Genomic DNA, 13980 nt, shown 5'->3' on the forward strand with positions numbered 1-13980 from the left:
AAAGATGATGACTGCCACGCAAATAAGAGAGAGCTGTGTAAAATGTGTCACAAAATAGAAAAAAATACAGCAAGTTTAATTAGTTTTATCCATGTGTTCACTGGAGCATGGTCAAACTTGAATCAGCCAGCCTCTAAAGAAAAGCTGAGTCCTTCCTCACCCTCATCTCCCCATTCCAGCAGAAACCATAAATGTGAAGAACTACACTTTAACATCTCTATCATATTTTTAAAGAGTTTTCTTCAATGTCTGCCTGTCTAGACTGTTTCTTTTGGGGATTGGCCGTTGGAAGGACAGATATGACACAGAAGCCTTCTATGATTCTCATTCTCAACTGTGAGGCTATAGTGATCAATACTACTGCAAAAGAAGCTTCCTTGCCCATTACAGTCAACAGTAATCATGACCATAGACATCTACTTGGCGTGTAGTGAGAGCACAGACAAGAGCCATTAACACAGGCCTTGGCTGTAGAGTGGTCAGTGCATACCGTATGGCCTTGGTAGCAGAACAGGCCATGTACATCAACATGGCCTCTAGCTGGAACACAAATCATGGATATCCACATGGCTTCCTGCAGCTGTGTGGAACACAGATATTAACATGGTCTCAGATGTCAGGCCAGGGTGCAGATATCCACTTGTCTGTTGTAAAGCATCAAAATGGTCTCAGGTGGTAGCACACCACAGATACCTATGTGGCCTCCAGTGATGGATGCATGGACCACAGAAATCACCATGGTCCCAGGACTGCAGGCATCTACATGGCCTGCAGCAGCATCATGGATCACTGATATCAACATGGTATCCAGCAGTAGTACAGACCATAGACATCCACATGGACCATGGGCATCAATATGGCTTGGGGAGGCACCATGAATCATTAACACTAACGGGGCCCTTGGGGGCGCCAAAAACCATAGATGTCTCTCAGAGTGTCCCAAAACAGAAAATGAACTGACCTCCTTCTCAGCCTTCCTTTCATTGCTCATAGCTATGGAGATTGTTCAGTAGGGCATGGTTTTCTGGGAACAGAGCCTACTTAAAGTCATGCCTTTGCACAGAATCGTGCTGTACCCTATGGGGCAAGGACTTGCATCATTCTCCAACAACTTTTTCACTGACAAATATCTAGTACAACGTCTTTCCACCATGCACTTGTTTCCCTTTCTTTCCACATCCCCATCAATATTTGTGTGGTGATATTTTGTTCATGATTTCACAAATAAACTTGCCTGAAGACGAGAATGCAATGTCAGCCACACTAGTTAGACATAGACGACAGGCAGTGGTGGTACAAACAGCTTAACATGCACATTCTCATAGCAACAAGACACTGGTATGACTCAAGTTTTCTCATTTCTATGTCATCATAAGCACTAGACCATTACCAAGTCTCATATCACGACATTGTTCAGTCTCATGTTGCTCTTTCAGCTGGGCAGGGCATTCAGGGTAGAATCCTTGAGAGCTGCAGATGGCTACAAGTCCTTGTCTTCAGTGCTAGACACCCTGAGGTTCACAGGATGCAGCTGTTATGCTTGCAGCCTACATGTAGCCATGTGGCCCAAGATCCCTTTCACATAGCACGGTAAACAGAAGCTCTGTGCTGTGGTCAGGTCTGCAGGACACGGGTGGGCCTTATTCAGTAATGACATGGCCTTTATCTGCAGTGACCACACTCTCCCATACCTTTTGCCACCATATTTACAGTTTGCCATTCTCTGTCACTCTTGCTGCTCTGATACTCTCTGTCATCTTTCCTTCAAATTCCACTAGTCCAATTTTTAAAGCAATCTTCTCATGAGACCAGACTTTTTATCAGTTCTTCCAGATATACTGCAGGCTCTGCAGACTCCGCCTTTGCAAAGTCTTCCCTCAGAGAGTCTATGATTCTCTCAAGTGCTTGGAGCTTTTCTCCAGTAAAGAAGGTGCCAGAATGTGCTAGTATCTTTGATATTTCTGGTAGTTTAAATGTTTTTAAATATTTAATTTTATAGGTTGAAAGGGGGGATGCCTGTACAGCAGGGTCTCCCTCACAACCCTGGATTAGGGATAAACCATATCCAAACACCTTTTTAACAGAGATCCTTTATTCAGCAGGGAAGAAAAGTTAAAATGGCTGATTCCTAACTCTGGCAGAAAAACAACAGTAAATGACCTAGCAGATGTAATTTTTAAGAAGAGAAAGACAGGAATTCTATTTAGAAGGGGCTAGGATGATGTTGTAAAACAAATAGGGGATGAGGGAGAAAGGGAAGGGGTACTTGTCCAAGAGGGACAAAGGGAGGACTACCTCTGAAAAGAGAGGAGAAAGACATGGCACATAGGCAAATGGTGGATTATAAAGTAAAGAGCAAACACCTGTGTTAGGAAGAGGTGTTTAATTTTAACTGGCATGTCAATCGGGTAAGCCCAAGATGGCGTTTCATTGATGGACTTAGGTAGTCAGGGTCAGGAGGGGGAAGTGGTCAAATACGGGAATAGACATTGGAGGCCAGCTTTAGGAAAGGAAACTAAAGGTTTTTAGCAAAGCAGAGGGAATAGGAGAAAATGGCAAGTCTGAACAGAGCCACATGTGTGAGTGTGCTAGTGTCCCCTCAGAGCTTGGAAAGATAGCTTAGAAGTTAAGAACAGAGACTTGCATGGGACATGATGGTCCAATACTTTGATCACTTCCTTTAGGAGATAGAGGCAGGAGGATCCCAGGGCCTTCTGGAGGAGATGCAGCAGTATTTTTTTCTCTTATTTCTATGCAAATGACCCTGCAATACTCACAGTCCTGGCTCCCAGCAACACCTCACAGACACAGGGATGCTTCTCATGCTTCACTCAACACTCCACAGAGAGCTGCCAGGGTAGTGGGGCTTCATCACTATCTGATTTCAGTGACACATTAAGGCAAATTGCTGTTTGTATTAAATAGTTTTCACACACTGAGCAATAGTGATCTTCTAATAAATATATTAATTACTAATATTAAAAGGTAAGAGCCTTTCCATCATGAATGTTCTCTACCAGTGACACAGAGATGTATTTGGAGTGGGGTCATCTAAATGGCACCTGACGGTCAACTTGGTCTTGACAAATAATCAGTTATTCTCATTATTAGATTACTCAAGGTGCTCTAGGAATTGTATGTTTCAGAATCAGAATTTTAAGATGTATTATACTATCCACCTATGTAACAAAATACAGGAAATTCATGTTCTCAACAGTGGAATATATATACATGTATATATATATATATATATATATATATATATATATATATATACATATATTTACACACATATATTTGTCTCCAGCCATTATCACAAGTTAGTGTGCATGCAGCAGGTGCCTGGGCACTGTGCACTTGCTGCATAGAATTGTGTGGCTGGGTCCCCAGGATGGGCAGCTGTGATGTTCATGGAGAGATGTTTGTCCTTTTTATTCAGTAGGACAATGAGTCCTGTATATTTTCTATCCACATTTGAAAGGACATTTATTAGCAGCTTGATACCTGCCCCAGGCTCTTGTTCATACCAAGAGAGGTAATATTTGGGAGTGCCTGTGTAGGAGCAGTTGATAAAAGCACCTCCCCCTTCCTGAAAGTTGTGGATACTCCATGGTACTGAGCTGGGACCTCTGTATGTGGGCAATAATTATGTAGCTTTGTGTTTGGGAGGACCCTGGCAGTGGAAACATGATTTGTGTCTGGTGCATGAGCTGGTTTTGTGGAGCCTATTCCATATTGTGGATGCCTTGCTCAGCCTTGATGCTGTGTGGAGGAGCTTGGTCCTGTCTCAACTTAAAAGTTCCGGCTTTGTTGATTCCCCATGAGCGGCCTTATGCTTTCAGAAGGATGGGTAGGGGGGTGAGTTGGGGACATGGTGGTGAGCAAAATGATGGATAAAAGGAGGAACTGTGCTTGGCACGTGAGTTAAGAAAATAAATGAAATTTAAAAAATCATCATCATGTTTAAGTTGGCTTACCCTCAGACCTGTGAGGATACTTCAAGATACAAAAATCAACAATTATATTTCAACACATAAAGTGAATAAAGGAAGAAACCATATGACCATATTCTTAGATGAGAAAAGGCCTTTGTACAAACTCCAAATCCATTTATGATGAAAATCCTGGGGAATCTAGAGGACTTGTTTAAACATAATAAATTCATTGTACAGCAACCTCATAGCAACATCATGCTAAATAGAGAAATCTCAAAGCAATTTCACAAAATCAGGACTAAGACAAGTTTGTCCACACTTTCTATACCTATTCTATATAGTACTTAAACTCTTAGCTAGATAACTAAGACATATGAAAGAGGTAAAGGGGATACACTTAAAAGGCAGAAGTCAAAATTTCTTTATTACAGTGATATGATTATAAACAAAAAAATCTAAAAGTTATCAGAAATTTCTTAATCTAATAAATAAATAAAAGTACAAAATTAACACACAAAAGTCAGTGGCCTACCTGTATACAAATGGCATACATGCTAACAGGAAAATCAGGGGAAACAATTCCACTCACAATCTGCTTGTAAATACATGAGAAAACATTTTAGATTATGATACTGTAAAAGCATACCATTGGTAAGAACAGCAATGAAATACACAAGAGCAATATTAAAAATATACAGATCTCTGAGGCCAATGTTCTGATATATTTTCAATACTTAAATGAATGGAAGGTTTAATTTTGTACATAAGTAGATAATATAAAAGGTCAGTTTTGCTAGATAAATAATAGTAATGCAATTATTGGTGACTTAGAAAACATTATCACAATAAATAAACATTTTGTGGAACTTAATAATCTGACTACAAAGTAGTATTATGGGCAAAAGATAATTTTTAAATTACAAAAGCAATAAGAAATGGAGATAAACTTAAAAAGGGAAAAACAGGGAGACATTGATATTAGGGAGAAACATGTACTATCAGATACAAAAGTTAAACATAATTAAATAGAGTTATCCAAGCAGGGAGGATGGTAGAGTAGACATTGTAACATATTACCTTGTCCAGAAGCATTGTAAATGATAATCAAAGAGGCTGCAGGCCAGTAGGAGAAGAATGAAACATCATAGCATGTCTTGAGAATATGGTAAGTGTTCTGGTCAGCTTTCTATTATTGTGATAAAACCCAAGAGTCAATCTGAGAAAGTGGATGGTGTGTTCACCTCACAGGTTACAGTCCATCATCAAGGGAATCCAAGGCAAGATTCCAAGAGAAGTGCTAGAAACCATAGAGGAACACTGATGCCTACTGCTCTGTTCAACTAGCTTTCCTCTATGGCCCAGGCTCGCATGCCCAGGGATGGCACTGCCTACACAGGACTGAGCCTTCAAACATCATTTGGCAATCAAGCAAATGCCAAAGATGGAGTCAGTTCTTCCACAATGTGTCAAGTACACAGTAAAGATTAGCCATCACATTAAGCCCTAAAAAAGGAAAACATAAACCTCCCCATACTCCTTAGAAAACTGACCTTCATGAATAAAATAGTATTTCAAAGTAAAATTCAGTTATTGGAAGAATGATTTGAATGGATTTGTGTCAGAAAATGATACCATGTTTAAAATAATGAGTGACAATAAAGCCAAGCTAAAAAGAAAAAGTTGGAAAATTTGACTTCTTAAAGCCCCTTCTGGAGACTGCAGGGTGGACATGGGGAGTGGCTGTTGGCTGTCAGTACCTTTGACCATCCTTCCTGTGTTTTAGTGGAGGAGTTCCCATCAGAAGTCCTACCCTTTCCTACAGAGTCTAGGTCCCAAATACAAGCCTGAGTCAGTTAACTGCATGCCAGAGTTTATGTTCTAAAAGAAATGGATGAGTTCAATTTAGAATATTCGGGGATATCTTTGTCCCATTTTCTGAGCCATATTGTCATGAGTTTCTGAATCAGCAGCAGGCACATTGTATAATCCAGCATTCTTGGAGACACACACTGCAGTGCCCACCCTCATCATAGTAGTGTCAGTGCTGACATCTACAGAGTATGACTTGTTTTCAGTGTATTGCCTCAAATCCTGCTTCTCTTAGCCTGAGAGAAAATTCAAATACTAATAAATCCTTTTTGCTTCAAAAGCAATAAGAGGCTTCTTGCTATTATTTAATGAGGAACACAAAGAAGTCACCCCATTTCCTCGGTTTTAAGAAGGAGAGTTTTCCCACCACAGGATGCATGGAGTAATCAGTACAAGGTATGGAGTTGTTCAAGTCAAAACTCACATGGCCCGAGAGAACCCACTCTTGCTTACAGTTCTAGGGTGCCTTGCTACTTTGGCCTTCTTTCCTTTTTTCTTTTAAGGTACCCATTTCCCATCCAAGTACTAACCAGGCCCAGCCCTGCTTAGCTTCAGAAATCAGGTGCATTCAGGGTGGTATGGCCCTAGGCATATTCCTGTTGATTATTGACATGCCTTCCTTTTGTTATCTAGTGAAGGCATTTACTCAAAATATCAGTAGATAGGTTAAGAATGTGATGTATATCCTTGGTTGTCAACACCACTGCATCTGGGATTAACTAAAGCCCCCAAATAGAAGGCACACAGGTGGGTCATTTCTGCTTAATTTGAAGAAGGAAGAACTACTTTAGTATAGATCTTTGAGATAGGAAGTCACACCTTTCATTCAGATCTTTAATTCAGATGTAATCTGGTCCAATCTTTCTGCTGGAAGCATATATAAGGACATGGAAGAAAGTTGTCCTCTTTCTCTGCTCTTACAATCTGATTAGCACATCTTTTCCTCACCTGCATTAGAGCCTGCTTCTTTAAGGGTTCAGCATATACTGCAGCAAACTGAGACATATGGTCGGGTGGATGGAGGAACTACTGGATTCTTAAAACTCTCAATTCATAGCCAGCCATTGGTTGATTTGCTAGAGTACATACTGTAAGCCATTCTTACAAATACCATTTCCATAGAGAGATTCATTTATGACTGCTATTACTCTAGACATCCTTGATTAATATAACAGTTTTGGGTATGAACATTAAGGATGTGAACAACGATTCTTACTCAGTGCTTAAAAAGTGAGATTCAACTCTCCATGGCTGACAGTAGCAATTACCTCCGGGCTTCTTAAAGCACATGGCTGAATGCACTGAAGCCAAGGTACATCCTCTGCAGCTGTGAATAAGCCATAGGAGTCTGTCACCTGGGTCACTTGATGCATAGATTTATAAGGAACCAGGTACCTTCTGAGATACCTACCTGACTATATAAATAATTGACCCCCACAGTGGGGAAGACTCATATCTGGACTTTCAGGACCTGCTAGGGCAGAGTCTCAACTGTCTGTTACTTCCTGTTTGACTGAGATGAGGTAGTGTTTGGGACAGGTGCTGTCCTTTGATTTCTAGAATTTGGTATTGCTAACATGGTTGTCAGTGTGACACAGCATCAGAATGGACATAGATTAACCCACATAACTCATTTGTTCTGGAGTTCACCAAGAACACTTTTGAAGCCACACCAGACTCCAAAAAATTTTGTTATCTAGAGTGAGCATGATGCTAAATTTTCATTTCAGGATTTCTAGGAAATTCAAAAGTGTGAAGTGGAGCTCTGGGACATATCTAGGGCAAAAGATGCTCCTTTGCTTGAACTGTTCATGCTCCAATGAATATTGTAATTTAAGCTGGCTCTGTCCCTTTTCCTAAGTACATGTACATTGCAAAAGGTGACTCGTTATGAAGGAATTTGTCTGTTGTGTAGGTATAGGTAAAGCACCATGGCAATGCCATACTGCATATTCTCCACATGAGTATGACAAATTTGATATTCTGAAAATGCCTTTGCATATCTCTGTGTGACCTTTCAATAGCCAATCATTTTTCCTCATACTTGAATGCAGGAATGGACCACCACTCTTCATGGGAGTGTTAGCTCTATGTTGAAGGCACACACGAGGAGCCTGCATCATTAGTGTCTCTAACGTGACCTGTCACAGGTTGATCACACATTTGATAACTTATGATGACTGGAATTCTGTCCTATTGAAGTTTTGGGACACTTTTCATCCATCATGGGACTTACCTTGTTCTCACAGGACAACTAATATTCCTACCACATCAATATATTGTACCAGCCATGTGGATCATAGGCAAAGTGCTTGTTGTCTTCAGGGGAGTGAACTTTCCTCCCCACCATCCTGAATTATTTACCTGGTATCCTTTATTTCTCCTGTATGGTGCTCTTGAAAGGCATGAGCCCTTTCCTGGGATCTTTTTAAAAGTGAGTTTTCAACATCCATACATAAAGCATTGAATATATTTTAATAAAACAGACAGAGATCACTGGCTTTGTAATGAAGAGGTGAAGGTCTTTCCTTATGTATCTGGGGAAATTCCCAGGAAGGGCATTATGGTTTCCAGTGAATTGTAGAAGATCTAGTTAGTAGGTAGGTGAGGGCTGCTGCTGACCCTAATAGTCCCATCTCTACAATTCTATTTTGTTGTGGAGAGGCTTTGGTGGTTCCTGTGATTTCACCGGTGCTCTGGGAACAACAAGTGACTGTGGGGTATACTGTCAGTGTCCATAGACAAGAGAGAGGTAGAAGGAAGCTGACCTTAGGTCTCAGGGTAAAACACAGAGAAATAAATGGTTCTGGGGAAGGCACATGAATCCTGGTAAGGGAGCTTCCTGGAGGAGCTGGACTTGAGCTAGACCTTCCATTTGTGGGGATCAACATCTGGGAGGCAATGGGCTTATCCTGCTTCCCTGGGTTACCCCAGAGCAGATCAAGAATAAATGATGGCTAGTGTAATACAGAAATGAACTGTCAACCCTGCACCTGCTTTTCTGGGAGATTTTTAACCTCATTCTGACTGGAAAGGTAGACCAGCAGGAGCAATGTTGTGACTAATATGGAATCCCTTTCAGGGTGGGGTGTTGCTGCAGCTCATCTGAGTGGGTTCCTTCAGTTTTCCCTGTGAATCTGATGCTAATTAGAAGGGATGGAAACTCCCCTGGTCAAGCACCAACACCCAGACATTCAGATGGTTTTGTTCTGGACAAATGTGATCAGAACTTGGTACTGCTAACCTCTAGGAACAACAAAACTGTCCTGTACAACCTGAGATATGAGGTGACACTGTCCATCTAATCTACATGGCTTGGGTAGCTTATGTCTTTGCAGACACAGGGGACTAAACCAGCATGTGATGCACAAAGTCTATACAAGCTTTCTGCAGTCCGAGACATAGCTCATGGACACCAGCAAGAGCTTAGCTGCCATGTTGTCTGGGGCATTTACTGGGTCATTAACACTTCCTTTTCTTATGGCTTCTCCTGGTTCTCAGGACAGTCTCCTGCCCTGTGACAATCAAATATTCCACTTCACTTGTCTTTATCTACCTGCAGGGACTACTGCGGAGGCACCATCTCAATCTCCTCCTTCACTAAGCAAGACCAGCAGGTGGACAAGTTGGAGGAACCAACAATTAAGCAACAGAGTATAAAATATGAGCAAATTGAGTTGAGTGAAATCCTGGACTGTTATACAAAAATGAATTTGAACAATAGGTAGGCATTATCACAGTTCTCTGCTGACCCTTTGATCTCATAGTGTCAAGAAAGCTCTTGTGGATTCAGGAGGCTAAAATTTCAGGGTGTCATGGTGTCTAAACCAATTTCCCTGAGAGCATCAGGAGGCAGAACTTGGACCCTGGGTAGGTATGGGATATGGACATAGGCTTTTCTGCTTCCTCCAAACGAAAAGCAGAGCCTCTGTCCTGAATCAGTCTGGTGAAAGGGACAGTAGTGTGTGAGCTCTCACCATGCTTTAAAAGAGGCCTTGACAGGTGCTTGCTTGAGGACCACACTGGGTCCTGTGTGTTTATGTCTAGTGTTTGTCCCTGATGAGCACTTGACTGTGTGATGAACGCTTCTGGCAGCAACTGGAGGGACCTGGTCATATTCAACAATCTCAGTTTGTGGCTGCAAGGCATTTGCTCATCTCTGCTACTCTATGGTTTCTTCCTTAGATTCTGAGACACTGAACCTGCCTGCACTGCCTGAACACCTTGATTGTATGTGGTAGAAGGACTCTGTGTGTCTGTGTGTGTGTGTGTGTGTGTGTGTGTGTGTATGAGTGTGGGTTTCCTTCTATCTGTTTGAATCTGTGTTTCTTTGGTCATGTAATAATGACAGATAAAAAGACTATGATTTTAAGGAAGCAAAGGGACATCCATGGCAAGTGAGGAAGAAAAAGAAAGGGGGAAATGATGTAAATATATTTAATGTTAGAAAGAAAATAAATAAAATATAAAAAATAGAATCTTCTAATAAACTGTCTCTCAAAACCATTACTTCAATTACCTAGGACCTTTCTAGCGTACTTTGGTTTGAAGTAAAATTTAAAAGGTACTCACCATTTCCAAATTTAGATTTATTTTAGATTTTCTCACCACTTTTAATTATAACTTCTTTTACTTTTTCAGGTTTCTCCATTGGGTTACTTGCATTAGGGTTTGATTCAGCCCTTCTGGCTACAGCTGCTAAGGAGAGTTGAGTTATGTGAAGGAAGGCTGGGATTCTGAGTAGATGCAATTATTAGACAGATGTCCCTGAGCATAGGAAGGCTAGATCTAAATGTGCATGGAAATTCCTAGAACATGATAGTGTAACATGCAACCAAGAAGAGATCACACAGTAAGTCAAAGTTGTTCAGGTAGGATTAAAGAGAAGAGAAAAAGGACAGAACAGTCAAGTGACATTTGCTTGTTTGCCTCCTAACTCAGGCATCCAGTGGATATTTCTGAACTGATTATAGTGGACCATTCACAAGTCTGTGTGCTAAGAATAAAGTTGCTATGAATTGAATCAACACCTTGACATCATAGAATTTTTATTCTAGTTGGTGCAACTGACATGAAAAACAATGTCACAAATAACAAACTGCATAGTTGAGTTGTATTAGTCTCAATATTAGCGAGATGACCATAGTGCTGTAATGGAATAAGTAGAATAAGGGAGAAAGATGATAGAGCAAGGCGGTGTGGCAGGGTAATTGGGAGCTGTGGCAGTTTAAGGGAAGGACTGTGGTAGAGGTGGGGGAAGAATATATTAATGGAACAAAGGAGTTAGGATATTTCCAAGTGAGGGTAACAATGCAGATAGAGATGGGGTATGATGAATAGGTGGTACGCTATGTTAGAATATAAGGGGTCTATGATAGTGTAGCAGGGACTATGAGACAGTAACAGGAGGACTATGATGGAGTAACAGGTCTAGGACAGAATAAGGATCATACTTCTTTACATAGGAAGACCAGAATAATCTGTGGTTTCCTCACAGAAGTAACACCTGAGCTGAGACTTGAAGTTGGTAGAGTTGGTTTATGAAGTTTTCTATGGAGTGTGTTTCCTGTTGAGAAAGACTTGGACCCCATCTGAGAAGTTAAGAATGCTGAACAGAAACCAGCATTGCTAGTATGGAGAGCTGGGACCTAGCCCCACAAAAAGCTCATGTTGACAGTTCAGGCATGCACAAATCCTGTGCAACATTGGGTATCACAGCCTGAACGTTAGTCTCCGTCAAGCATTGAGGAAGGAAGATTCTACTTCTTGTTCTTCCTTTGGGCCTATAAGAATGATTTTTTGAGCCACCCAGACAAACAGAGAGACACACAACACTGAGAAACCAAAAGTGATTCCAGAGGCAGAAGCTCAGCAGCCAGGCCCCTGGTGCTGAGTTTGTGTTCGGCTCCCCCTGTGGTTTCTGCCACTGTGTCACTCAGAGCACAGTAGTACACAGCCGAGTCTGACTCCTGGACAGATTCTTTCTTCAAGTGGAAGGAAGTGGATCCTCTATCATATGTAGCTTCAAAACATCTGCTGCTTCCCGTCTCATCGGCCTTTGAGACTCTGAAGAGGAGCTGTGGACCTTCTCCAGGATACTGCACGTACCAGAGTAGGGCTGGGTACTGTTTGGTTTCATAGGAGCAGTTCACAGTCAGAGACGACCCTTCAGAGAGTGTCACTTGGCCTTCTGTTTGTGTCACCGAGTCTCCATTGGTCCTTGCTGGAGGAAAAACAAAACAGATATGTATGTCACCTTAAAGACAAAGCTCTTGGATGAATTTAGGGCTCAGAATGTTTTTGATATAAAAAAAAAAGTGAAGAATTTAAATCACTATTACTTACCAAGTATGAAGAGTATCACTGTCACGAAGCCTGGAGAAGAGTCCATCTTTAGTGGCATCTAGACAATGTTCTAGATGCTTAGCATGTTGAAAACAAAGAATCAAAGAGTCTTAAATTCACACAGGAAATACCATGATGGTAGGGCCTGTCGCCACCTGGTGGCCAGAGAGTGAATAGTTATATGTGGCAATATTTGCTAAAAGACAAGGAAATAATGAAGATCATTGATTTTTCAAAGTTAGAACTTCCTCTGTTTTAAGTGAATGCCATTTTTTTGTTTTGGCTTTTTGAGACAGGATGTCTTTGTATTGATTTGGAACCTGTCCTGGAACTTGCTCTGTAGAACAGGCTGCCATTTAACTCACAGAGATCTGCCAGTCGAGTGCTGGGATTAAAGGCATGTACCACCAAGTAAGGTCAGTAAATGCCTATTTTAAGGCATTTTTAAATGATTTTTTTCCGGGGGAGAAGTCACACTGTATAAAAAATACTCATAAGTTTCAGAATTCCAGTACAAGTGAAGAAACATATAACTTTTTGAACTCTATAGAGTGAGCTAAACTTTTGAAAAAGGTTCACTTTTGCCTTTAAAACATTTCCTCCTAACACAAACTGACTTGCTCTCCTAGCTACGTCTAAATAATGAACTTCACTTTCTGCCTTTGCCACACTAAGCATTTAGGTTAAACTCTACCTGCTTAAAATATGAATTTCCTTCCTCGTCCTACTAGAAAATCCCGGTTTTAAATGTAATGGAGATACAAGCCCTTCCACTTTCTTGTTATCGTGTTCATGGCTGTCTTCATGTAATTGTTCAGATGTTGTTCCTGTTAATTGTTTTATTGACTTTATGGGTGGTTTTATGCCCAAAGCCATTAAATAACTAAATCTGTGGCCACTATGTTTATGTAATTCTATAATTTTTTCTGCATAGGAAAAACCAGCACCATTGCATATACTTGTGGCCCATGATAATTAAAACCTCAGTTTTAGCAGAGAAATACATTTAAGAAGTGTGCCATGTTTTTCCTTCCTGGTTATCAGATGTGGGGAAAATGGACTTGTCTCTCTACAACACCAGCACACAGCTCCCTGGGAATAATAGCTAACAAATGTTGCAGTTATCGTCCTGATCTTTCTAGTTCTGATATTACTGCATTTTTAATTACTATTTTTGTGCTTATTATTTAACCACAATAATTCTTCATTCCCTTTCCTCCCTCAAAACTCTCCCGTGTACCCCTTTCCAACTTCCTTCAATCCATGGCTGATTTTTTAAAAAAAGATTAATTGTTATTGCATGGGTACAAGTATATGTGAATACATATATATTCCTAAATACAGCCTATGCAGTCCATGTAACTGTATGGGTATAATGTTTTCAAGGGTGACCATTTGGTGCTGGACTGCCAATTGGTGTGTTCTTCCCTGGGTAAGCCCACCCCCTCTCATTCCCAGCTTTCCTCAGTTGTCTGCACTTCTCTGTTCAGGGTTCAGGTCTCATGGGATGCTCCGGTCCATTCTGGCATGTTCAATTGTACCATCCTTGTTCAGCTCACAATTCGATGGTCATGTACACTAGAGTTTATTTATTTGTTTTGCTATATATAAACTTTTTTCTTATTTTACATATAAATACAAGTTCCCTCTCCCTTCCTGCCTCCCTGCCTCTCATCCCCCCCACTACCTTTCCATCCCATTCCCACCCACCCCTGTATTTCACAGGGAGGGTGATGCCTTCCAGGAGGGGTCAACAAAATCTGTCAAGACATTTGGAGTAGGAACTAGGCCGTCCCTCATGCCTCTAGGATAAGGGAGTATCCCTCCATGG

The 13980-nt window shown here is 41.0% G+C and overlaps 1 gene segment (V, D, J or C); it reads right to left on the reverse strand.

The window, feature by feature from the left end:
* Positions 1–390: 390 nt before the first annotated feature.
* LOC127230561 (T cell receptor alpha variable 9-2-like) lies at positions 391–12211 on the reverse strand. The segment is given in 3 exon segments: positions 391–540; positions 11648–12027; positions 12150–12211. Coding segments are annotated over 3 exon segments (588 nt in total).
* Positions 12212–13980: the final 1769 nt, after the last annotated feature.

Source organism: Phodopus roborovskii, unplaced genomic scaffold (assembly GCF_943737965.1).
Source record: "Phodopus roborovskii unplaced genomic scaffold, PHOROB, whole genome shotgun sequence".
NCBI lineage: Eukaryota > Metazoa > Chordata > Mammalia > Rodentia > Cricetidae > Phodopus > Phodopus roborovskii.